Raw genomic sequence first — 20,537 nt, forward strand, 5'->3', positions numbered from 1 at the left:
AGACATTCCTGGATTTAGTTTCACTCAAAACTTTTTAGCAGAAGGGTCAGAGCTCAAGACTCTTTACAAAGTACGCACTCAGGGTTTTAATGAGTCACAGATTGCTGTTCTCTCTCCTGATTATGTGTGTCTGTGTGTGTCTGTTTAGGCTGGTCTCATTTTTCCATTACAACATTTAGCATTTTATCCCCATTGTTGGTGTAACTGCAGTTTTTTTTTTCTTTTTCTTTTCTACCCAAATGATGTCTCGCGGGGTCGGTGCCAGTGTTTCTGTAATCTCACTCACACAGACACAGAGACAGTTGTAACTCTATATTTAAGGAGAGACTTTTCTTCCTGAACACATTGTGTCAGCGTTAACTGGAAGCAACATGGCAGACCTTAAATCTGCCCCCAAAGCCTCCTCCCACCCCCACCCGATACAGTACAAGTGGAGAAACCCAACAGCTGCAGGTGCACAAGGCTGTTTAGCAATTAATAATGAATTGCTTGGTCAATAAAATAACAGAAAGTTAGTAATAATTAATGATAAAAGCTTCTCTCAGTCTCCCACAGACAGAGGTGATGTCTTCATGTTGTATTTTTTTTTTTAGATCAATGATCTAAAACTCAGAAATATCAACTTTTACGCTGATGTAAGAGGAGGAAACGCAGCAAATTCTCACACTGAGAAGATAAAATCAGAGAAGTGTTTCACCCTTTTTGACTTTAAACCAATAGCTAATCGATAAACAAGTTGTTCGAAGGACTACAAGTATAAAAACACAGTTTTTGTGTCTTTGTTTTGGTTTTTGGTTTGAGTAATACTGTTCTTTTTGGGCTGTTTGCACATTGATGTTTTCCTCAGGAGGTGGTGGAGCCCAAAAATGGAGCAAAAAGAGAGGGAAAAAGTGGAGTTTAATTTGTTTGATGGACACGAACACAACATCAGATCAATAAAAACATCGGCTCCATGGCTGCAGGAGTTTCAGGCTACGTTCACAACACTAAGAACACATGTTTTTATCTACGTTTAGTTAGTTTTTGAGCACCTGATTGGCTCGTATCATGGAAAACAACATGGACAACGAAGTACAAGAGTGCAGAGTTGATGATCTACTTCCTGTTCACACTGTTTGTGAATGATTATGCATGGTGGTGGTTTCTGAATGCCATTGAACGCAGCCTTTCAGTAAATGGGCAGCGGTTAAACACGTCCGCCACCCTTAAAAAAAAAAAACCTGTTAATGCCGGTTTAAGTGCAGCAGCGACGACGACGACGGAGCTGTTGACATTTCTTATTACAGCCGGTGCCAGTCACAGAGTCAACAGGCTTAAATGATGAGATGTTTAGATTAATCCTCCTCAGGCAGCCAGTTACTCCCCTCCCCTATCATTTACCTGTGCATGAAAATTAAAGATTTAAAAGTCAAACTGTTGCTCTTATAGTGACGATGGAGGAAGGAGGACACACACGAACACACACACACACACACCTCTGACACCGGTTTATTCTTAGGGTTGACACCAGTCAGGCTGAGGAAAGAGAAAAAACAAAACAAAGCAGGAGAAAATAAGGCAAGAAAATAAAAGAGGAGGGAGATGGCTGGCAGAGCAGAGAGATGGATCCTGTGTGGAAAAACCAAAGGTGGTTTTTTGCTCTTTTTTTTTTTTTGGTTTCTCCTTTGATGTGGCAGATGCACATGTCCATAACAGACCCAGAGAGAGAGAGAGCTGCAGACAGAGAGGGAGAATATACCTGCCATGCTTTCACACCGTTGCAGGACAATGAGAGAGAGAGATGAGGTTTAATGAGAGCGGACGCCACCTTGACAGAGAGCGGCGGCTCAACATGAAGCCACGTTAAGAGGCGTAAGAGCCGAGGTGCTGCCTTGTCGACTTTAACTCCCCGAAAGCCTCGCCGTCAAATGATGTGACCGAGTTCAATAACGAGGAGGAAACTGGTTCATTAGATTAAAATCCTCTGAACAGACGACAGGGCTGGAGGTTAAAAAAAAGAAAAAAGAGAGAGAGTGCAGCCGACGTAAATACGGTAGTTACGTTCTGTTTCCAGGCGACACCTAGTGGCCATAGTGAATATGACAGGAAAAAAAGTGAAAAGTGTTGTTGACGGAGAATAAAAAGTTAAAGTCTACGTCAGGAGGAGGTAAAATGATGCAAGAGAGTATAGGCCTAATGTGTAAGATTCCTACATGAAAGTAGCTGTTTGTTACTTACAAAACTACGAAATATCGTCTAATTAACGCTGCATTCTTTTCCTAAACCTATAACAAAGCAAGTAACACAGTGATTATGGCGACAAATGTAAATAGCTACGCCTTTCTCGGTAGAGTCTGTGTATATAAGTCGGAATCCCCAACTTTGAAATTTCCGACTTCCGACATCATTGCGTTCACGCTGCAGGAACTCGGAAGAGAAAAAAAACATGGATACCCGAAGGAAGTTTGGCATATTGTGGCTCATAGCTGAATATGAAAAACATATGCAGCAGCAAATTCTGTTTATTGATGAGTGCACATAACAACGTTATAGCCCAGATAACAGAATAACGTTATTTCCGTTACATACGAAGACCACGATTTCACACAATACAACAATCACAGCATAATAGGCCATAAACGTATTTCATATACTGCAATAATAGACAAAAACTATGCATTAAAACCTCAACAAATAAAATTCTAACCGTTTAAGACAAAGGCTTCCATGTTTTGATGTTGTCGTGACATCGAGTCGGAAAATCTCAGAGTTTCCGACTTGTAAATTCTGAGTTCAACGCCGTTCAATTCATTTTTGACAACTCGGAGCTCGTTTTTTTCCAGCTGCCAAGTTGTTTTGAACGCAGCAATAGCTCATGATGATGCCTCAGCCTCTCTTCTTCTGATTGGCTGATTGTTTTCTGAGTTGATCCAATAAAAAAAGAGTAGATTTCAGAATAAAACACTTGAGAGAAACCAAATCCTGCAAGTTTTGGTTCGATGTTTGGGTCCAGGTGGTGAGGGGGGCGGGGCTTTGTTGTGACATCACAAAGTGACAGGAAGTCCTGACGGCTTGTTTTAAGGCTCAGTTTCTGAATACAGGCTGTGTGCATTACTGAGTCTTTGATACTTTCACAGCATTAACAATATAACCTGCTGCTTTATTATCACACTACAACATGGATGAATATCATTTTATACAATATGGGACCTTTAAAGTCAAGGTTTTCTTGATTTTGCCTTTGGTGGCACTTTACTTTAGAGGTTCTGTATTTTTTTTTGCGTCTCCCTGGAAACTTTCTTTACAAAAAAAGAAAAAATCTTGTATTCAGCTGTGACTCACAAGAGAAGCTTTTTGCAAATTGTTCCTAACTATGAAGGAAATGAACAAAACGTTTGTTGCTGCAATTCACCAAGTAGCTAAATCAAACAGATGTGATTCACAGACAGATGTGATGTGTCGTCTCAGACTCTTGTTTCCTGGTTTAAAAAAAAAACTGTACATGTGTTGCTCAGTATTTCTCCCTCTCTCTCTCCCTCTCTGAAACTCTGCATTGCAGCCATTAGGACCGCCTGACTGTTGATATCTGTGGATAGTAGGTAATTTAGCAGAGCAGGTGGGTGGAGAGATAAGTCTTCTCACACTAATAAATCCCTTTGCAATGAAGCAAAGTGAAGTGGATTCAATTTGGGAGGCGAGTTTAAAGAAGAAAAAAAAATGCACAGAGGGAAGAGCCGGGTTAATTGACCACCAATCAGAAAATGATCTGATAAAGTCAGATAAAAAAGAGAAAAAAGGCAGCAATTTTGACTTTTATGACGTAAAAGCTCACGTCAGGTTGGTGTGAACGTTTGTGCAGAGAGACGTCGTTTTCATGGCCACAGGCGACGGCGAAAATCAAACGCACCCATCCAGACTAATGCAGGGAGAGAGTCACTGTGTCGGACGACTAATTGCTGCACTCAGTCACACACACACACACACACACACACACACACACACACACACACTTTCTTCTTTTGTCTTCGCTAATCTAATCTGGCTCAGCAACTCTCACTTTGAGGCAGTTACCTCCACCTCCACCTCCTCCTCCTCCTCCTCCTCCTCTCTGGTTCTCCTCCAGTAAAGGATGTTCGGGGGGGGTTTTAATGAGAAGCTGCTCATTATTGCTCCTCGTTTGTCTTTTTGCTCTCAGCGTCGGTTCTTTTCTTTTCTTCTCGACTTTCTGCTGCTGCTGCTGCTGCTGCTGCTGCCGAGGCCCCACGGTGTCGTGTCTGTCTGTCAGAGTCAGAGAAGCCGTTTCAAACTCGGCTTTTGTTCAGAGGACAAACGCGACATCAGCCGAGCCGCCTCTGTCTCTCCCTCTGTCTCTGCTGTGTCGCATTCAAGTTCACTGGGTTTATTGTTAATAAGAGAAACAAACAACGCAAATCAGTCGAGGGCTGTAGATATAGTGACACATTCACATGTCTGGAAGGTTTGGACGCTGATGATTCATGTACGTGTATTGTTTTAATGTTTGATTAATTCACTACAGACATCTGTTTTAGGGGGTTTTACGTGAATTATTGACATATTTACAAGTTTAAATATTAATACAGTCACCTCCTGATTCAGTTTCTTTAGTTCTGCTCTTATTTACCTCGGTGTAAATGCTCCTCGCCTGTGATTGGTCCATTCATTGTCATGTGACTTTGAAACAGGAAGTGATTGTGTGATCCAAACCTTCTATCATCAATTTTTGTTATTGACTAATTGATTAATCGGTATAGATTCTGTCGACGACACAAAGTAGAATAAATGTTGAAGAACTGGGTTCATTGACTTCAACGATTGATCGATTTGTCAAAACAGCTGTTGGACGAATCAATCAGTCTGATTTTTATTTAACTGGTGAATTACACCAGAAATTTAAAACATTATAGTTGATTAAATGACGACAAACACAATTTTAACCCTCCTGTCGTCCTTCAGGGTCAAATTGACCCAATCTGTTCCCTTCCTCCATCCTTCCTTTCTCCCTTCCTTCTTTCCACAATCATTTTTCCCTTCCTTCCTTCCTTCCTTCCTTCCTTCCTTCCTTCCTTCCTTCCTTCCTTCCTTCCTTACTTCTTCCTTACTTCTTCCTTCCTCTTTTGATCCAATTGAACTGGTCTGTTCCCTCACTCCATCTTTCTTTCCTTCTTTCCACAACCCTTTTATCCTCCCTTCCTTCCTTCTTCTTCCTTCCTTGAACGAATCTGTTCCCTCCCTCCATCTTTCCTTCCTTCCTTCCTTCATCCTTACTTCTTCCTTCCTTATTGACCCAATCTGTTCCCTCTCCCCTTCCTTCTTTCCTTCCTTCCTTCCCTTCGTCCTTACTTCTTCCTTCCTCTTTTGATCCAATTGACCTGGTCGGTTCCCTCACTCCATCTTTCTTTCCTTCTTTCCACTACCCTTTTTCCCTCCCTTCCTTCCTTCCTTCTTTCCCTTCTTCCTTCCTTCTTCTTCCCTCCTCCAAATCTGTTCCCTCCCTCCATCTTTCCTTCCTTCCTTCCTTCCTTCCTTCAACGACTGAAAGCTCCAGAGCAACAGACAGCAGGTGATTGAACCTTGATCAATACTTACTGTCAGATTCTCGGGGGGGCGTGGCCAATCATTTGTTACAGTTTCCAAATTATTATTATACTGTAACTATTTTCTTGTTTATTGTTTTTTTTCTATAATAATAGTTAAACATAATCTAGACTCTGCTCTTAGAAAACTGATTATTTCTTATTGATAATGTGTCTTCAGTTCTGTGTTGGTTTGAGTCAGATTCTTGTTGAACCAAAGAATCTTAATTTGGCCGCCTGAGAATTAAACTGTGTAAAATCAGGATGATTTACATCGACTGAGTCATTAAACATGAAAAACATGATTTTTTTTTCTCGCTCTGGTTTTTTAATTTTGCGGCTGGAAACTGTGAAACCACCCGAGGCTGTTTACGGCTCGGCTCGGTCTCGGGGTCGTGACCTCGGAGGATGTTCTCGGGTTCACATCGGCTCCTGTGGTCCGGGGGTCAGAGCCGGGGCACAGACACAGGAAACAAGTTTCAGAATAAAAGTCCTGAGCTGCAGCGCAAAATGAATGAATGTCGACAAATGTGTGTGTGTGTCGGTCTGTGTGTGTGTGTATGTGTGTGTTATCGGGTGTCATGGCCGATGGGATGGAGGAATTTCTGGCTCTGTTGCTTCTGCATCTCGGGGCCCAAACACATGATGAGGGGGCCCCCGGGGGCCGACTCTGCTGGAGACTAGATAACTTCTGGTTGACTGGACTGAAACCAAAAAAAAAAACCAAGCAAACAAACAAAAAAAAAAAACGTTGTGAAGTTGTTCAAGGCGTTTTCACAATTTCCATCAATAGAGAAAAAAGATTGAGATTAATTACTGATAAGAAGTAAAAGCTCCACTGAGTTAAACGAATAGTTCACCAAAAAATGAAATTCACCCTCATGCTGATGAATGAATACTCCAGAGTAGTTTTTTATTCCTCAAAGTGCATCTGGAGACCCGGGAGGCCGGTTCCTAGTCCAACCAAAACTGTATGTGAGAGTAATAGCGCCTGACACAAAAACGTCCATAAAACTACACAAAAACCATTTAATATTCCTCCACGCCGCTCAGTCGCTGCAATCCAAGTGTCCTGAAGGGAGATAGTCCAGAGTTTACTCGAAACAACGTCATTTAGGACATTTTTACAGCCTAAACAGTCCTGTATTGAATTTGCCTGGTGCACCAGAATCAAACTACACAAAAACCCTGTAATAGCCTATTCCTCCTCACTGCTCGTCCGCAGCAATCCAATTGTCCTGAAGGGATGTACAAATTCAATACAGGACTGTTTAGGCTGTAAAAATGTCCTAAATGAGGTAGTTTCCAGTAAACTCTGGACTATCTCCCTTTACTTGGATTGCAGTGGACCAGCAATCTGGAGGAATATTAAATGGTTTTTGTGTAGTTTTATGGACGTTTTTTGTGTCGGGCGCTATTACTCTCATATAAAGTTTTCGTTGGACTACGAACCGGCCTCCCGGGTCTCCAGATGCACTTTGAGGAATAAAAAACTACTCTCACAGCATGAGGGTGAGTCACTAATGACTGAATTTCATTTTTTTTGGTGAACTAGTCCTTTAAAAAGACTTAAAGGTGCTCAGAAATGGCCGTTTGTCCTGTTTGTTGCGCTTCCTTCCACAAGTTTCCACGAGTTGCCACACGAATTTGCCCGAGTAAGGAAAACGAATTTGATTGGGCGTTATGAAGCGGGCGGGATATTCAATGTCTGGGGCGAGACCGAGCTCGGTGTGTACGAAGGAGTATTAGGGCCAACCAAAAAAAAAAAAACACAGCCCAAAAAAATAATAATAATCCAGCGCAAGGGAAAAAAGTAAGCAAAGGGAAAAAAGTAAGCAAAAAAAAAAATCCAGCACAAGAAAAAAAAAAAGCCAGCATTTTTTTTTTTGCCTGACTTTTTTTTCCGTTGCGCCGGATTTTTTCTTTTTTTGGCTGTTTTTTTTTTTTTTTTTGGCTGGCCCTAATACTCCTTCGTACGGTGTGTGTATGTGTTTGTTTAGCTAACGTAGCTAACTGTTAGCTAGTAGGCTTGCTACGTTATAGCTTGCTAACGTAGCTAGCAAAATCAATTTTCTTTTCTGAGTACCTTTAAAAAAATCTTTCTTGTTTTGTTTTTCTTCTTCCAGACATGATGGAGCGGTGGTGGGCGTGGCAGTTTACCCTGGTCGCCGTGGCAACCGTTTACCTCCCCGGCCCCTCCCACGGCCACAACAGGGAGTTCCCGTCGGAGACGCTGATCAACAACGTGGTGGTGAACCCGCGCACGGGCCGGCTGTACGTGGGCGCCGTCAACGCGCTCTACCAGCTGGACCCCGAGCTGCGGGTGGAGTCGCGCACCGAGACGGGGCCCAAGCGCGACAACAAGCAGTGCACGCCGCCGGTGACGGACGCGTGCGAGGAGGCGACGGACACGGACAACCACAACAAGCTGCTGCTGGTGCACGAGAGCCGGGACGTGCTGGTGGTGTGCGGCAGCGTGTTCCGGGGCATCTGCTCCCTCAGAAACCTCAGCAACGTGGAGGAGCTCGTCTACTTCAGCGACAGCAAGGGGGAGAAGTCGTACGTGGCGAGCGCCGAGGAGGCCGTGTCCGTGGTGGGAGTGATGTCGTACTACTCCACCAAGGATAAAGACAACTACAACTTCACCGTGTTCCTGGTGAGGAGGAAAAAACGCAACGGTGGCCGACAAGCAAGGGCTGCAACAAACGCGCTGCAAACGACCAAAACGCTGCAAATACAGAAAAATCACAAAAAAACAAGAGTAGCCTACCCGTATGCAGGGACAAGAGCGCCGCCATTAGCTCAGCTGATCCATACCGGAAGTTGCTCTTCTTCGTGTGTATCATTTCTATGTAGATTTTAAAAAATAACTCAGTAACTCAAATGTTCCATGATAAAATATTTTTTTCCCAGTGGATATCTTAGTTACAACATGATTGAGCTAACTAAATATCTTTTTTGCATGGATCGTTTATTAAGTTATTGAGTTATTTAAAAAACGCGGCTAACGGCTAACGGCTAGCGCTGCTCCTGCTGACAGCAGACCAGGAGAGAGAGAGAGAAAAAAGAAATGTCTTTGGTGGGTGCTTTGGTTGGGTTTAGGCAATGAAGAAAGGAGTTGGTTAAGTTTAGTAAAAAGACCAGGTAGAGGCTAGACAGGCCAGAGAGAGAGAGGGGGTTCTTAGAATAACATAGAAATAATATACACAAAGAAAAGCAACTTCCGGTTGTGACTTACGGTATGGATGAGCTGAGCTATGGCGGCGCCCTGCACACGGGTCCCTCTCCAAAAAAATGCACCAACGCATAAAACAAATGCGAAAGAAAAACGCTACAAGTGAAAAATGCTGCAAAAACAACCAAAAACACACAAAAAGTGTTTGTTTTTTTAACTGTAATCTTTTAAAATATAGATAGAAGAGCAACAGATTTACGTAGCTAACTCACTAGCCAACCGTTGCTATGTATAACAGGCGGTTGCTATAACAGACGGTTGCTAGGGAGCCGCTTCTTTCCATTCAGTACAAACTTAACTGAAGTTTTCTCTCCTCTTCCTCCTTGTTCTTCTCCTCCTCCTCGTCTTCCTGCTCTTTTTCTTCCTCCTCCTCCTCCTCTTCTGCTTTCTCTTCATCCTCCCCCTCTTCTTCCTCTTCCTCTTCCTCCTTCTCTTTCCCCTCCTCCTCTTCTTTCTCCTCCTCCTCTTCCTCCTCTACCTCTACTTTCACCTCCTCTTCCTCCTTGTCCTCCTCTTCTTTTTCTTCCTGCTCCTCCTTCCCCTCCTCCTTCTTCTCCTCCTCTTCCTCTTCTTCATCTTCATTCCCCCCTCTTCTTTCTCTTCCTCCTCCTCTTCCTCCTCCTCCCCCTCCTTCTCCTCCTCTACCTCTTCTTTACCCTCCTGCTCCTCCTCCTCTTCTTTCTCCTCCTCTTCCTCCTTGCCCTCCCCCTTCTTCTTCCTCTTTTTCTTCCTGCTCCTCCTCTTCTTTCTCCTCCTTCTCTTCCTCCTCCTCTTCCTCCTTCTCCTCTTCATTCCCTCCTTCTTTCTCCTACTCTTCCTCCTTGTCCAGCTCTTCTTCTTCTTCCTCCTCTTTTTCTTCCTGCTTGTCCTTCCCCTCCTCCTCCTTCTTCTCGTACTCCTCCTCTTCCTTTCCCTCCTCCTCTTCCTTCTCTTTCTCCTTCTTCCTCCCCCTCCTTCTCCTCTGCTTCTTCTTCTTCCTCCTCCTCCTCCTCCTCTTCTTTCTTCTCCTCTTCCTCCTTGTCCTCCTCTTCTTCCTCCTCCTCTTTTTCTTCCTGGTCTTCCTTCCCCTCCTCCTCTTCCTCTACCTCCTCCTCCTTCTCTTCCTCCTCTCCCATCTCCTTCTCCTTCTGCTCTTTCTCCTCTTCCTCCTCTTTCTCCTCCTCCTCTTCCTCTCCTCACATTGGACACTTAAGTTCAGTGAATTTGCAGCATTTTTCTGTTGCATGTGTTTTTTATGTTTGTGTGTTTTTCGTTCTGCATCATTTGCAGCGTTTGGTCGTTGCTGCACGTTCGCCCTCGTCAGCCACCGTAGGAAACACACACACACACACACACACACACACACACACACACACACACACACACACACACACACACGTACAGAGGCTTGATGTTGTTTCCTGCGGTAAATCAGATGAATATGAATGAATCACCTCCGTCTGTGAAAACTGTGTGAACAAACACAATAAAAGAGCAATTTGTCAAGAACGGTAGAAATTAAATTGGCGGCCGTGTGGGAGACGACAACAAGTCTTTTACATCAGAGTGTCGGAGAATTACAAGATGTTCCTCTAAACTAGTCTAAAGCTTTTGATACAGATGTTTCCTGATGTGTGAGCAGCTGCAGCTTCACCACAGGAACCAGACAGGAACATGACTGTGGTTTAAAGGAGCGTTATTATACATAGTTATTCTCATTTCATTCTCAGTTTGATGTTTATTGCATCTTAATATTTTCCCCTTTTAAATCTGCGCAAGACTTAATTTTTTAAGTTTTTAGAAATCCAGGTGGTTTATATTCTATTATAAGTGAATATTTGACTTTAATCCCTAAAAGGAAACAGTTTTGAATATAATATAACCCCCTCCTCATATTCAATATAAACATTATATAACATAATTTATAGTTTTCAAGCCATTTACAGTAAGTTATTTGCAGGTGATTTCATTTTAACATCTGGTGCAGATGTTGATGTAATCACCCTCTAATCACTTTGATGAACATTTGACCCTTGACCTTTTGTCCATGCAGTGCAAATTGGCCCATTGCCATAATCGCTATAGTCATAGCAGTAGGTTCGTTACCTTTAATTGTCGGTGCAAGCTATTTTTAGAACGGCGGAGCAGAGCCGTGAGCTGCTCAGAGCTACGCTACGGAGGATCATGGGATTTCTTGGTTTCCCTCATCAAACTCATCAAATACACAATCCAACAACTCCAAAACGCTCTGGTGGACAAGTTGTGACCTGCACATTCACCACGCTATGAGATAATAACACAACGTTACCAGACAGAGTTGTTTTAGAGGCAAATTCATGAAAAACCGCTGATGCGCGTTGCCTTCAGGGACAGTTTTTCCAACAAGCAGTCTCCGAATTTCCCTCTAAAACAACTCTGTCTGGTAACGTTGTGTTATTATCTCATAGCGTGGTGAATGTGCAGGTCACAACTTGTCCACTTGAGCGTTTTGGAGTTGTTGGATTGTGTATTGATATATATATATATATGAGTTTGATGAGGGGAAACCAAACAAGAAATCCCATGAGCCTCCGTATAGCATAGGTCTGAGCAGCTCACGGCTCTGCTCCGCCGTTCTAAAAACAGCTTGCACCAACAATTAAAGGTAACAAACCTACTGCTATGACTATAGGGATTATGGCAATGGGGCCAATTTGCTAAAAATGTTGAACTATCCCTTTATAAACTACATACTTTTATTATTATTATTATTATAAATGATGAATTCTTTCCGTCCCGTCAGGTGGGAAAAGGCTACGGCAGCCATGACAGCACCAAGCTGATCTCCACGCGCATCCTGGAGGACTACAGCGACTGGGTGGTGTTCGACAGCATCATCGAGGCCTCGGCGGTGCAGGCCAACCCCTTCTTCCTGCGCTACCTGCACGACTTCCGCTTCGCCTTCAAGGACGGCCGCTTCGTCTACTTCCTGTTCTCGCGGACGCTGGGGGTGCAGGACACCAAGAACTTCACCTTCGTGTCGCGGATGTGCGAGGACGACCAGGGCTACTACTCGTACACGGAGCTGCAGCTCAACTGCAGCGCCAACAACAAGTACAACAAAGCTCAGGTAACGACTAACGACGGACGGACGGACGCCATTTTTATTATTAAAACAGAGTCGGAAAAACACATTTAGAAGATTTTTTCCGTCTGAATGAGTTTGAATCTTTTCATTCTGACCCTGGAGAAATTTAGATGAATTGGATTTAACTCGGTCTCGAACTGGAAATAGCTTCAGTTTCCAGGGCCGGCTCTACGCAGGGGCAAGAGGGGGCAGCGCTCCCTCAAATAAATGTCTTGCCCCCTCAAATCCAAATTTTAGAAGTTGAGAAAGCACATTTTAATATACTCAAAAAATGTGTATATTACAAGTTGACAAAATTATCTGCAGTAGCACAAAAATCCGCAGAAAAAGGGACACTGTTCTTTTCTAAAATGTTCTGTTCTTTTTTCTTTTTTTTTAGTATTCATAAGATTAGTTCATTCATAAGATTCAGTTTTGTAAATCTTGACCATAGTAGACCCCCCTCCTCTTCTCAGAGTACACCAGAATGCTTCACTCACATTTTAAAATCACAAACATTTTCTGGGGGGGGGATGCCCCCAGACCCACCTACAGGGGTTTAGCTACTCACCTTTTTCACCCCCTCTGGGTTTGCAATGCATCTTCAGGTATATGCACCCCTAACCCCCCATATAATGTGGCTCTTTGCATTACGACAGTAACAAATCTGGGCTCTAAGACCCTGGTTGGCCCCCCTACCCCAAGATGGACAGGTCTGAAGGTAGAGGCCTGACAAAGTGCAATCCACTTCTCCAGGTTGGGGTTGGACACATATGGCGCATTTCCACTAGCACGGCTCGGCTCGATACGGCTCGGCTCGGCACTGTCGGTTTGGTTGTGTTTCCATTACAACTGAGTATCACTAGTGCCGCCGTGACGTCATTTACACGGCGCCGAGCAACACACTCTGTAAATATATAACTTTAGCAACATTTGAATCATTTTCAGGCGAGAAAGTAGTCGTTTAGATCCCCAACGTGTTGAAAATCTGACAAAATACCAGCTGTATACAATTTTGTTTCAACGAAGTCGGCGTTACTAAAGCTAGCCGTAGTGAGCAACGCACTTCCGGTTATTTTCACAAAATAAAATACCCGTTGCCTTTTATCATAAGGAAAGCCATTACGATAGAATTGGTGCTTTTACTTTGAAAACAGGAAGTGAACCTACCCTCGCTGTAGCTAGCTTTAAACCGCCGTTTTGACTGCTCTCTCGTCCCGTTAACGGCATTTAACAGTTCAATATGCCTTACCGGAGAGTCTACCAGCTCTGAGTTCATTGTAAAACATTTATTTATTGATGTAAATGTGGTGTTTTCTGTGCGTTCAGACCCCAAGGCAGTGCTGCTCTTCTTTCTAACCACAAACAAACTGCTGCTACAGCCACAATTGTTAGATTTCATCAATGAGACCAACATTTAAGAGTTTAACCAGCCGGTGGTAAGTTAATTAGCGGTCTGTTCTCCTCGGGGTGACGGTGGTAGGCTGGCCGGCGGAGCACGTCAGGAGCCGGGCTGCTGCCTCTGTGATGTCGCGGTCGCTGCTCGGACCTGGAGCTTCACTTCTCCGAAAAACATCGGGGCAAACTTCTAAACAGCCGTCGTTTGGATAAACTAACCGCACATGGGGATCTAAACAGTTACTTTCTCGCATGAAAAAAATATTAAAACTTAATAAAGTCACGTAATAACAGAGCCAGTCTCAATATAAATTCTCTGGTAATAACAGGCTTCAGGCTTCAGCAGGAACATTTCTGTTGTCGGTCGTCGCTTCCAGTGACGACACTCATCGGCCAATCAGTGGAAGGCAGTCGGCTGACGTCACGTTTTAGTAACGCTTCGGCTCGCTTGGAACCAGGGCTGAGGTGATACCAAAAATGTACCCGGTTGCAGGTACTGCGTGCTAGTGGAAACACGCAATAGCGCGCCGAGCCGTGCCGTACCGAGCCGAACCGTGCTAGTGGAAATGCGCCAATAGTCAACAACCCAATTCAATGAAGTTACTATCAGCACGGAGAAAAAACAGTGCTGCAGCATGATGTGTTCACATGATGCCCCCTTCACATTTCTGACTGCCCCCTCATAAATGCCGCCTAGAACCGGCCCTGAGGTCGCTGCTCTCACGGCGCCGCGGTTACCGTCAGATAGATGAACATTTATCACCTGGTATTCACTGTTTTTATTTCCTCTTCCTCCTCCTCTTCTTTCTTCTTCCTCTTCCTCTTCGTCTTCCTTCTACTCCTGCTCTGCCTGTTCCTTCTCCTCCTCCTCGTCCTCCTTCTGTTCCTGCTCCTCCTCCTCGTCCTCCTCCTTCTTCCTCCTCCTCTTCTTCCTCCTCCCCCTCTTCTTCCTCTTCCTCCTCCTCCTCCTTTCCCTCCTCCTCCTCCTCCTCCTCCTCTTCCTCCTCCTCTTCCCCCTCTTCCTCTTCCTCCTCTTCCCCCTCTTCCTCTTCCTCCTCCTCCTCTTCTTATTCTCCTCTTCTCCTAACTCTTCCTCTTCCTCCTCTTCCTCCCCCTCCTCCTCTTCCCTCCTCCTCCTCCTCCTCCTCCTCCTCCTCCTCCTCCTCCTCCTCCTCCTCCTCCTCCTACTCCTCCTCCTCCTCCTCTTCCCTCCTTCCTCCTCCTCCTCCTCCTCCTCCTCCTCCTCCTCCTCCTCCTCCTCCTCCTCCTCTTCTTCCTCCTCCCCCTCTTCTTCCTCTTCCTCCTCCTCCTCCTTTCCCTCCTCCTCCTCCTCCTCCTCCTCCTCCTCCTCCTCTTCCCTCCTTCCTCCTCCTCCTCCTCCTCCTCCTCCTCCTCCTCTTCCCTCCTTCCTCCTACTCCTCCTCCTCCTACTCCTCCTCCCCCCTCTTCCTCCTCCTCCTCCTCCTCTTCTCTCCTTCCTCTTCCTCCTCCTTCCCCCTCCTCTTCCTCCTCTTCCTCCTCCTCCTCCTCTTCCTCTTCTCCCTCTTACCTTTCCTCCTCCTCCTCCCTCTTCCTCCCCCTCCTCTTCCTCCTCCTCCTCCTCCTCCTCCTCCTCCTCCCTCTTCCTCCCCCTCCTCTTCCTCCTCCTCCTCCTCCTCCTCCTCCTCCTCCTCTTCCTCCTCCTCCTCCTCCTCCTCCTTCATCTCCTCCTTCTTCCTCCTCCTCTTCCCTCCTCCTCCTCCTCCCCCTCCTCCTTCTCCTCCTCCTCTTCCTCCTCCTCCTCCTCTTCCCTCCTCCTCCTCCTCCTCCTCCCTCTCCTCCTCCTCCTCCTATCTCCCCCTCCTCCTCCTCCTCCTCCTCCTCCTCCTCCTCCTCCTCCTCCTCCTCCCTCTTCCTCCTCCTCCTCCTCCTCCTCCTCCTCCTCCTCCTTCCTCCCCCTCCTCCTCCTCCAGGCGGCCTACGTCGCGGCCCCGGGTGAAGCTCTGGCCCAAACGATGACGTCATCAGGCCGGTACGGACCGGTCTCCGGCTCAGACAAAGTTCTGTTCGTCACCTTCACCTCCGACGAAGACCCGTCCACATCCGCCATGTGTAGGTGTCGACACGATGAAGAGTTTAGGAATATTTACTTTTTAAAGTTTATTTTTCGTCTCCACCAGGTTCATTAAATTGATTAAACTGATCGTATCTATTGATCCTAATCAACAGACAGAAACTACAGAGTCCTGATCTTTAACGATCTAAAAAGTAAATATGGATGAAACGAGCTCAGAAAAAAACTGAAATCTGAACATCTTTACTTCAACTTCAGAGCAGCTGATAAAAGTTGAAGGAGAAATTCATTTAGGGATTTATTCTACGCAGCCCAATCACAGTGATTGATCGATATGGAGAGCGATCAGAAAGTTCTAATCTGGGTTTTCATTGGTCGTCAGATTCTTAGCAGCGGAGCTAATTTGACAATAACTTGTTGCACTGGAGGCATTTAAAACCAATATTTGCATTAATATTAATATTGGTTACATTATCTATTATTTTATTGATCGTTTTTGTTAAATTCAGAAAATGAAAACTCAGATTTTAGTTGAGTTTGTGCTGCAGAAACAGGAAGTGACAAAAATATTAATATAACACAACGGTCTTCATAATATACAGGTAGAGACACTGAATTAGCCAATTGATCCATAGGATTATATTGATAAACAGTTATTTATAACTTTTCAGGTAAAAGCAGCTCAAACTTTTCTGTTCCTGTTTATTTACAGTGAAGATTTTCAGCTTTATTTCATCTTCATCATCATCATTGAGACTGTGTGAAGCTGTAATGGTTGTTTTGTCTGATGCTCCAACGATGCTCAGTCAATATATTGATTAATTTAAAGGGTTAATGATGGCGAGCTGCCGACGAAATGTGTTTCTGCAGTCGATGCAGCGCAGGGGTCAATGTATACAATCAGATACATGCAATGATCAGATAATCCACCAGGGTGCAGTTAGTTATTTATGCACCAGCAGGCCTTCACTTGGGACATCCAATATGGCCGCTGTCAGTCAGTGACCCAAATGTGTTTTCTCATGGATATTTTTGCCAATTTTGAAAAAAAGTTAAGGTAAGAAAAACTTTAAAAATGTTACTGAAACTTCAATAGGAATAGTTACTGCATTGATGCAAAGTAAAACTACTTAATATTTCATAACTTATTTCATAGTAGAACATGCAATTTTGGGGGGAATTATATTTCTTTTTTTTCATTTGTCAGAAGATCCAATAAAGGGTCCAATTTCAAAATTGTATAATTTCTGACAATTATTCCATGGTTCAGGCTTTACAGGGATATATTTAAGCAAATTATAAAACGGTTACCAATAATGGCAATATAAAAGAGGGATACGCAATCGATTTCATGTAGTTTTATTCAACCAGAAATACATATTATCCAATAAAATAGCCTCACTGTGAAAAAAATAGTCCCACCTCTCCAGACGTTAGCTCCAAGTAGCCCTGCATCTCGTCTTTTCCTCCGCTTTTTTCAGGTGAAAGTCACTGCTCAATCCCCTCTACCGTTGTTAACCCTCCCCGGAGGTGAAAGTTCACCGTAAACATGTGAATTCAACTACTTTAGTCCATTTTTTAACATCGTAAAAACACCGACTGTCTTTTGCTAGGGACTGCAACAGTCCATTGTCATGGATACATGACAACAACCCAATACGAATCAGCATAATTGTGTAGCACATTTTTCTTTTACCAGACCAACAGGAGAAATAATAATGACAAGGCTCCGTCTCTCTATATTTAAGGTTATGTTGTCGTGATCGTCGTGGTCGTCATGTTGTTTCCTGTGTGTTAAACGGTGTGTTTCTGCTCCGGCCTGCAGGCATGTTCCCTCTGCGCTCCATCAACAAGCGGCTGGTGGAGATCATCAGCGCCTGTTACAGCAACAACGGCATCATCAACGAGAAGCCGGCCGTCTACTCGCCGTACTCCTCTAAGTCTGAGGAGCTGTGCAGCAGCAACAACCAGGTCAGAGGCTCAAACTCAAACTCAAACTAGCTGTGTTTACATGCGCAAAATTTCTTAATCAGATTAAAAATTTGAGGGATCGGAAAATCCGAATCCACTGTTTACATGGGCGCAAAATCCAATAATCCGATCATGACGTGCGTACACATGCACCAAGCTTTATTCAGAATAACAGCATTTTGACATGCGCAGAGCTGTACTTCCTGTACTACTGTAAACAAACCAATAAACGCGGAAGTGGCTCAATTTATCCCATTCAGTACTCAAAATGGACCTGCGCCAGATTTTAAGAGCTGCTGTACTCCTATTGTACATCGTAATTAAGCAGACTCAGCAACGTGTAGCTACTACTGTTCCTGCCATTGATAAATCACACCGGACCCATGAAAAGTGCGGATGTGAACACGCCATATCCCGCCCTCTATACGCCCAAACACAACAAAACCATATGTGGTCAATGCAAAACAGCACGTGCATATTAATTAGCCATGTGCGCTCTGGAAATTTGGGGAGTTACGTCAGTGGAAGACGGTGAAGACAACGGACAGAGAGCGGGGAAAGAAAACGAGATACACAGCGATATCGGGTCGGTAGCCTACTACTCGCTCTCTTTTTTCTCTCCTCTCGTCAGCTCCAAACTCACTCGTCCACCTCGTTAACTCAGGTGACAGAATAACAAGTCTCAGTAGATCATTTGTGCACTGCTGCCAGGGTGTTTTTAAACTTAGCGGGTTTGATTCCTGAACAGAATTTCTTTCGGATCGAGCCGAATCCGATCAGAATCTTCCAATTGACGTGTTTACATGACACATTTTTACTCGGATCAGCCCTTTATTCCGAATATTTATGTCCATGTAAACGCACCTATTATTGAAACTGAAACTAAAAGGTAAAAAGTTTGTTTTTATCTATGATATCATGTTATTGTTTGTTGTTTCCGTCAGAAGGACATGGCCAACAGATACAATTGTGGAGCGGAGTTCCTGCCGTCGCCGATGGCCAGCAAGGCCGAGTTCGCCCTGACCTCCGAGCCCTCGCTGGTGAGGAAAGGTCACATGACGGCGGTGGCTGTCGCCGTGGAGATGCAGCACGCCGTGGCGTTCCTGGGCACCGCCACCGGAGAGGTAACGATGTCACTCTTACTGTTGCTTTTTTTGATCCAATTGATCCAATCTGTTCCCTCCCTCCATCTATCTTACCTTCCCTTCCTTCCTTCCTTCCTTCCTTCCTTCCTTCCTTCCTTCCTTCCTTCCTTCCTTCCTTCCTTCCTTCCTTCCTTCCTTCCTTCCTTCCCTCCCTCCCTTCCTTCCCTTCGTCCTTACTTCTTCTTCCTTCCTCTTTTGATCCAATTGACCCAATCTGTTGCTTCCCTCCATCTATCTTACCTTCCCTTTTCCCTTCCTTCTTTCCTTCCTTCCTTCCTTCCTTCCTTCCTTCCTTCCTTCCTTCCTTCCTTCCTTCCTTCCCTCCCTCCCTTCCTTCCCTTCGTCCTTACTTCTTCTTCCTTCCTCTTTTGATCCAATTGACCCAATCTGTTGCTTCCCTCCATCTATCTTACCTTCCCTTTTCCCTTCCTTCTTTCCTTCCTTCCTTCCTTCCTTCCTTCCTTCCTTCCTTCCTTCCTTCCTTCCTTCCTTCCTTCCTTCCTTCCCTCCCTCCCTTCCTTCCCTTCGTCCTTACTTCTTCTTCCTTCCTCTTTTGATCCAATTGACCCAATCTGTTCCCTCCCTCCATCTATCTTACCTTCCTTTTTCCCTTCCTTCCTTCTTTCCTTCCATCTCTCCCTTCGTCCTTCCTGCCGTCCTTCCTTTCCTTTGTCCTTCCTTCCTTCCCTGACCCAGGAGGGTTAAACATAACTGGATATATAAAGATATGTGTAACATTATGTGATCCTGTCAGTTAGTTTAGTTTAGTTTAGTTTGGTTGATTTGCACATTATTTAAATAAAAACTGTAAGAATAATAAAAAAGTTTATTATTGTGCAGAAGAAGTAAGCAACATCAAGATTTAGTAAGGATTTTGAAAAATGAACAATTTATTTATGAAAAACACTAATCTTTGATAATTAATAAGTTTATTTTAGTTTGGTTTATTTGCACATTATATAAATATAACAACCGTAAGAATAATGATTAAAAAAAATGTATTATTGTGCAAAAGAGGTACAACTACAAAAAAAGATTTTGAAAAATGAACAATTTACAGTACATAAAAAATGAAAAACACTGATCTTTGATAATTAATTAATGATCTTTTCTAAAGTTTTTTTTGTCACATGAGCTGCAGATTCAGATTTGTGATTTATATCTGAATATAATATTTAAATAAAACTTTAGTAGTAAAAGTCTAAATGGAGTCAGATGAAGCTCTGTGACTTCATTTGTCTTCAGACTTGATGTTTAATTATAAACTCAACTCCTGGGTAATTAGTCAGCAATATGTCTTCTGGCAAATACAGAATTCAACAAATAAGGACGATACAATTTATATCTATATACTGTATAAATAATGAACAGAACTTTACTTAAATTAAGATAAAGTACAGTAGACTCATCGGCTTTATAAAACTCAATAAACGTCTCTACAATACTGTTTTTTTTTGAGAAAGTTTCTAGAAATTGTAGAAAATAACATTCTGAAATGTAAAAACCTTTTGTCTTTTAACTAAAAACCAAATCATTTTCTATTAAACAGTGACATAACTTTGTGTTTACATGGATATAAACAGATGTTAACAGGTGTTTTCTGTTCCTTCTCGTCTCCTCCAGGTGTTGAAGGTTCACCTGTCGGCTCACCCGGAGGTTTACGGCCGAGCGCCGGCCGAAGTGACGGGAGACAAAGTCAACAAGAACCTGCTGTTCGACTCCGGCCACCGACACCTGTACATCACCACGGAGAAGAAGGTCAGACTGACGACCGATCGATCAGTTCTCTGTTTTTCTTCTTTCTTTTTTTCTCCTTCCAATTATTAAAGGGATAGTTCACCCAAAATTCAAATTTCACTCATAATCTACTCACCCTCATGTCGACGAAGGGCTGGGAGAAGTTTCAGAGTCCTCCGTGGCTTCTCAGGGGGTCCATGCAGCAGTATTTGTCCATATAATGGTTGTGAATGGTGCTCACTTTTCTTCGTCCAAAAAGACACACCAAAAAACATCCAAATACCTCCATGCTGCTCATCTGTAATGTCCCTCTTGTATTGAAGCATGAGAAATTGCAGTG

At 43.9% G+C, this 20,537-nt stretch overlaps 1 protein-coding gene across 2 annotated transcripts in view; it reads left to right on the forward strand.

The window, feature by feature from the left end:
- LOC311006681 (plexin-B2-like) overlaps nucleotides 1–20,537 on the forward strand; it is a 236,268-nt gene that overhangs the window by 157,200 nt on the left and 58,531 nt on the right. Inside the window, exons 4-9 of one of the 2 annotated variants that reach the window (XM_083999572.1) lie at nucleotides 7,700–8,229; nucleotides 11,570–11,896; nucleotides 15,244–15,382; nucleotides 17,170–17,315; nucleotides 18,260–18,439; nucleotides 20,084–20,218. In XM_083999572.1, the coding sequence (XP_083855698.1) occupies nucleotides 7,702–8,229; nucleotides 11,570–11,896; nucleotides 15,244–15,382; nucleotides 17,170–17,315; nucleotides 18,260–18,439; nucleotides 20,084–20,218 (1,455 nt within the window). In that variant the 5' untranslated portion in view covers nucleotides 7,700–7,701. The remainder of the gene's footprint in view (nucleotides 1–7,699; nucleotides 8,230–11,569; nucleotides 11,897–15,243; nucleotides 15,383–17,169; nucleotides 17,316–18,259; nucleotides 18,440–20,083; nucleotides 20,219–20,537) is intronic. The other variant, XM_083999573.1, reaches the window with a different exon arrangement.

The sequence above is a fragment of the Trachurus trachurus genome, assembly GCF_905171665.1.
Source record: "Trachurus trachurus genome assembly, chromosome: 23".
Classification (NCBI taxonomy): Eukaryota; Metazoa; Chordata; class Actinopteri; order Carangiformes; family Carangidae; genus Trachurus; species Trachurus trachurus.